The 5,751-nt window shown below is 31.5% G+C and overlaps 1 protein-coding gene across 1 annotated transcript; it reads left to right on the top strand.

Moving 5' to 3' along the window:
* Positions 1-3,445: 3,445 nt before the first annotated feature.
* On the top strand, positions 3,446-5,262 carry LOC120076666 (3-ketoacyl-CoA synthase 5-like). Its single transcript, XM_039030564.1, has one exon. It carries the CDS (start codon positions 3,703-3,705, stop codon positions 5,260-5,262), a length of 1,560 nt encoding a protein of 519 aa, XP_038886492.1. The 5' UTR covers positions 3,446-3,702.
* The last annotated feature ends 489 nt before the right edge of the window (positions 5,263-5,751 follow it).

The following is a 5,751-nucleotide window of genomic DNA, read 5'->3' as shown; positions in this document are numbered from 1 at the left end:
TTTGCCATTGCCCTCTCATTTTGTACAATAATATATTGACATCACTAATATCTATCTAAATTCTATCATTGATATCATCAATACCACCGGTAGATATCTATCTAAGTATAATCACTGTTAACACTAAAAATCACTAAAAAATACTAATATAACAAATAGATGGATAGATGGATATCATTGATATCATTAATGGACAAATATTACTTATCGTAAAATGCGCATAATCTCCCTAAAAAAATAAAGACAAACTTGCAATTAAATTTAAATGGTAATAAAATGTCATTTTTGCAATAAATTTAAATTATTTGCTATATTTGTAAATAATTAACCATTTTTTGTCATTTATTACAATTTCTCTGATTTAACTCGTTATGATACATTTCTTGATTCAAAATGTGAGAGGCTCACATCTTTACTCTACCAATTAGTAATTCTATTGATACTTTGCGAGCCATATGACTATGAATATAATAATTGACAATAACACAATTCCAATCTAACTTATAGTTTACATGACTTGTGACACATATGGCAATGGTATGTTGATTATTAACTAATTTTTCTGCCAAGATGAATTTAGAATGATAATTTTCATAATTTTCATTTCTAAAAGTCGAAGATTTGATCATAAAATTAATGTTTCCATCTTTCAAAATAATAATAACAATAATAATAAATGACTCAAGTTTACAGTTGGCAGTTGATGATTGGTGGTACCAAAATATTGAGTCATTTAATATATCAAAGCTGCACGAAGAACTATGTATCTTGAAATATTCAACGATCAAATTTATTGAATGTAATATCTCTAATATTTACCCATTTTGAACAGTATCGTGGAATGTATACATAAAGATATAGGATAGGAGGATACACAATAGAAGATAATGCTACTTTTGTGTTGCATAATTTTATCTTCAAATATTCACATGTATTTTGAACAAATATTAAAATGTTTTATTTTCGTGGTTAAACAATTAAAATTTTAAACATTTTATAAATATTTATATTTAACTAGCACACTTGAAGTTTAGAGGTGAACATGAATACACCAAAAAATCGATTTGACTGACCAAAACCAACCGAATCGAGATCAATCAATCAGTTTAGTAAAAATATCGGTCGATTTTAGTTTTTTTAAAAGAATAATTAATTGAGTTGATCGAACCGTCCAAAGAAAAGTGGAAAGCCCGACCGTGTGTGCAATATATATATATATATATATATATTATATATATTATATATATATATATATATATATTTATATATATATATATATATATATATTTAAAGTTCTATTATTTATCTGTTTAAAAATATATCAACATGCGAACCTTCGCATTCCTCACATTCCCTCAATTCCTAAGCTTTTCAATTGGAAAAAAGAAAAGACTCGCCCACTCGCTAAGTCTCTTTGCTCCACACCCCCTCCACCTCCCAGTTCTCTATGCTCTTCGTCCCACAAACAACAGCCTGCATTCAATTTTGATGTCAGTTTTCTCCTGAAACCAATACCAATCAACCGATGTACATTCCTACCCAAAGTCGAAACTTGATTTTTTTTTTTTTTTTTTTTTTGACAACATTGAAATTAGGTACTTGTTCAATACATATGACTCTAGGGAAGTAGGATTTCAATTGAAAATAGAATCCATTAAAATTTTTAATGTCCGTACAAAAAAAATTACTAAAGTCCAAAGAGCAGGAGGAAGATTGTATCATATGTTTGTTTGGGTATATTTTTTTTTCAATTAGATCAAAGTTTGATTTCATTCCATTGTGTAGTCTTTACAATTACACTTGGAATACAACTAAAATCACATACCGGCAAGATAAGGGAAAGTCTGTGTATATAAGTGGGCAATATTTCTGTTAGTATGAGGAGATTTATCTGGTAGCAAAAATAAAATCATGAAAGTTAAAATGGACAACATCAATACAATTGTGAAGATATATGAATGGTGCATGTCCTTAACAATTGGTATCAAAATCACATCAATAGAATCATTGAGTGTAGAAAAAGAAGTGGTAAGTCTCGAAAGATGTAGTCATGATATATTCGAGATTAATAAGCAGTGGTAGATCCATAAATTTTATTGATGGGAGGCTGTATTTGCCCAAGAATTGGGAGTTCCTATCGTAATACATGACTACTTAACAGGTGGATTCACTACAAATCCTAGCTTGGCTCATTATTGCCGAGATGATGGTCTACTTCTTCACATTCACTGTGCAATGCATGCCGTTATTGATAGACAGAAGAATCATGGTATACACTTCCGTGTACGCTTTATAATTCAGTAAAAGTGGGATTTGAACCTGGGTCTAAAGAGGGCTAAAAGAACTAGCTAATGATATTGATACTATGTCCATTTATATATATATAAAGAGCATAAAATTGAGGGGGACTCAAACTCTCTCTAAGTCTATACTAAATCCGCCGATGTCGATAAGTGGTGTGCTTCAATAAAGAGGAGTTGACTTGGATAAGAGTTAGAATGATAAGTATTCAAGGGAAGACTCAATGGTCTTTTGTTTGAAGTGAGAATTTTGAGAGAATGCTACTAAAGACCTAACATTGATAGGATAAGAGAAAAATTACGAACATACTAGTGAGAGAAAATATATCAATTGGTATGAAAGTCTTTTAGATTTGGCTAGACAAGAGGAAGGTCAAAGCCACATGGGTATAAATCTTAACATTGTCTCCGCAGTTCATGTTTGAATTTTCTTCTTCAAAATAATAATATTAATAATTTTAATATTTGGTAGCAAAATATAAGAAATTAGATTCCAATTAAAACCATTGTTCAAATTTCAAAATGTACTATTATAATATATTTGTAAATCACAAACTAGTTGTAGTTACACTAAATATTGAGTTAAATTATTATCTATCATAAATTAATTCAGGAATATGTTTTATGTTACAATTCTTATATAATTATTCATTTCTAATAGCATATAACTAAAAATACATCATATATCCGAGTACCTTACCACATAAAATACTATATTTATTTACATTTTTTCAAGATTGTCGACTAAGCAAACCCTAATATTTCTACAATTATTCCAAAAGTTAATGTTTTATATCTACCTAATAATTGTTTAAGGAAGGTTGAATTATAAATTTAGTACCCGGAGAAAGTTAGAATTTAGTTTTTTTTTTTTTTTTTAATTTTTACTTAGAATTTAGTCCTTATGTTTTAATAAAACACTCCTAAATAATTCCTAGAGGATTTAATCAAGGGCTATTTATGAGATTTTATCAATCATAAAAACTAAGGTCTAACTTGATAACGATTTTATTTTGAAAATTAAGTCTATAGACATTATTTTCATCCCCAAAATTTTTCTTTTGTTATTTACTATTTACCAATAATTTAAAAAATTAAGTCAAAATTTAAAAGTTAAAAGAAAAATAACTTTTGAAAGGTTGTTTTAATTTTGAAATTTGGCTAAGAATTCAACCATTGTACTTAGAAAGACGCAAATCGGGTTAAGAAATGGAAATAAAATATGGTTAATTTTCAAAAACAAACAATTAAAAACACACAAATTATAACTTTTAAAATCATGTCTTAATTTTTTTTTTTTTTTTTTCTTTCAAACCATTGGAATCAAATTTGGTTTAGTGATATATTATACATAAAATGAAGTTTTAAACCTATTAAATAAAAACCTCAAAGTTGAAAATAGATGTTTTTTAACCCAACAGTCAATAGTAATTACTTCTGGGTGAAGCATGGCATCAAATTTAAAGTTCCCACCTGTTACCTGCCAGCGGCACATCGAGCAAAGGGAATTGGCAAAAGTTGCAGACCCCAGTTGGGGCTTCATTTAACCTCCACACTTCCATTTCCACACACACACCATTCAAATTCCCATCCCATCCCCCACTCTTCCTCCATTCCTTCGCCAATGGAATTTCTCATCCTCCTACTTCTAACTTCCATTGAAGCCTATGCCTATCTCTTCTCACAAGCATGGCATCCCATTTTCCACTTCTTCTCAATGTCTTTCCTTGTCGTCTTCATCATCTTCAATATTGCCTCTCCTAAATCAGTCTACTTAGTTGACTTCTCATGCCTCAAACCACCAAGCTTCTTCAGGGTTCCATTCTCTACTTTCCTTGAAAATGCCACTTTGATGGATACTTTTGACAGTGAGAGCATCAGTTTCATGGCCAAAACTCTCAAGTCTTCTGGACAGAGTGAAGAAACTTGTCTCCCACCAGCCCTGCATTTCATACCACCCAAAACCCATCTACAAGAATCCATTAATGAAGTCCATATGGTGCTGTTTCCTGTCATGGATGACCTTTTAACCAAAACCCATCTCTCTCCTTCCGACATTGATATTCTTATCGTTAATTGCAGTGGCTTTTGCCCTTCTCCTTCTCTGTCTTCCATAGTCATCAACAAATATTCAATGAAAAGTGACATCAAGAGCTACAATCTCTCTGGAATGGGGTGTAGTGCAAGCGCTATTGCTATTCATTTAGCTGAAAATCTACTTCAAGTTCATAAAAACTCATATGCAGTCGTGCTTAGTACAGAAATTTTGTCTAACGGTTGGTATGCAGGAAAGGAACGCTCTAAATTGATCCTTAACTGCCTCTTTCGGATGGGCAGTGCAGCTATTCTACTCTCCAACAAAAAAGAAGCAAAAGAATCTTCAAAATATAAACTATTTAAAACACTTAGAACACAAAGAGCTTTTGACGATAAAAGTTACCTATCAGCCTTACGCGAAGAGGACATGGACGGAAAACTCGGCGTCACTCTGACAAGGGATTTACTCCAAGTCGCCGGAGAAACTCTCCGATCAAACATAACGATTCTGGGTGCTTCAATGTTGCCGCTTACGGAGAAACTACGGCATGGGGTATCGAGGCTAAGAAAGCGTTTTTTGGACAAATCGCAAGAAATTTACATACCGAATTTCAAAACAGTGATTCAACATTTTTGCTTGCCGGTGTCGGGGGGTGCGGTTATAAGGGAGATCGGAAAAGTACTGAAGCTTAATGATAAGGAAGTGGAAGCGGCATTGAAGACTCTGTATAGATTTGGGAACCAGTCGTCTTCTTCGTTGTGGTATGAACTTGCATATTTGGAAGCTAAAGAAAGAGTTGAAAAAGGCGATAAAGTTTGGCAAATAGGGATGGGTACTGGGCCCAAATGTGTGAGTTTGATTTGGGAGTGTATTCGGCCCATTTCTGTAGAGTCCAACAATGGTCCATGGGCCGATCAATTCTAGGCCCACCAACCTAACTCTTGAAATCTCTCTTTATCTTGGTTTTAGACCTAATGGCATTACCAACAAATAAAATTCGTCTTTCCTTTTCGCTTTTTTCCTGTTTAGGATTTATATATTTATGTTTGTGAATTGGATTTCTCGAATTGTGTCTTTTTTTTTTTTTTTTTTAATGATTTTATGTTTTGGTTAAGGATAATTGCAATTGAAAACTTTTTTAAGGCTAATAATTAGATATATAATATTTTTAATGAATTGTAAATATAAATAAATCGACCGATGATAGACTCTAATAGTTGTATCCAAATTTTGTGATATTTGCAAAATGTTGTGTTGTATTATATCTACTAATACTTTAGGTCTAATTACTATATTTGCAAGTACCTCTTTAGTTTAAATAAATTATATTCCCTAAACTTTTAGGTTTAGTACATTTAAGACCTTTAAATGTTCATTTTGGTTATTTGTTGAGCTTTTTTAGTTTTGCTCCTT

Source organism: Benincasa hispida, chromosome 1 (genome assembly GCF_009727055.1).
Source record: "Benincasa hispida cultivar B227 chromosome 1, ASM972705v1, whole genome shotgun sequence".
NCBI classification, from domain to species: Eukaryota; Viridiplantae; Streptophyta; class Magnoliopsida; order Cucurbitales; family Cucurbitaceae; genus Benincasa; species Benincasa hispida.
The sequence above is the reverse complement of the archived record's forward strand: the minus strand, read 5'-3'. Positions and strand labels throughout refer to the sequence as shown.

What these genes read in the sequence shown, in the direction of transcription:
- LOC120076666 (XM_039030564.1), top strand. Translation starts at nt 3,703, where the DNA reads ATGTTTTTTAACCCAACAGTCAATAGTAATTACTTCTGGGTGAAGCAT.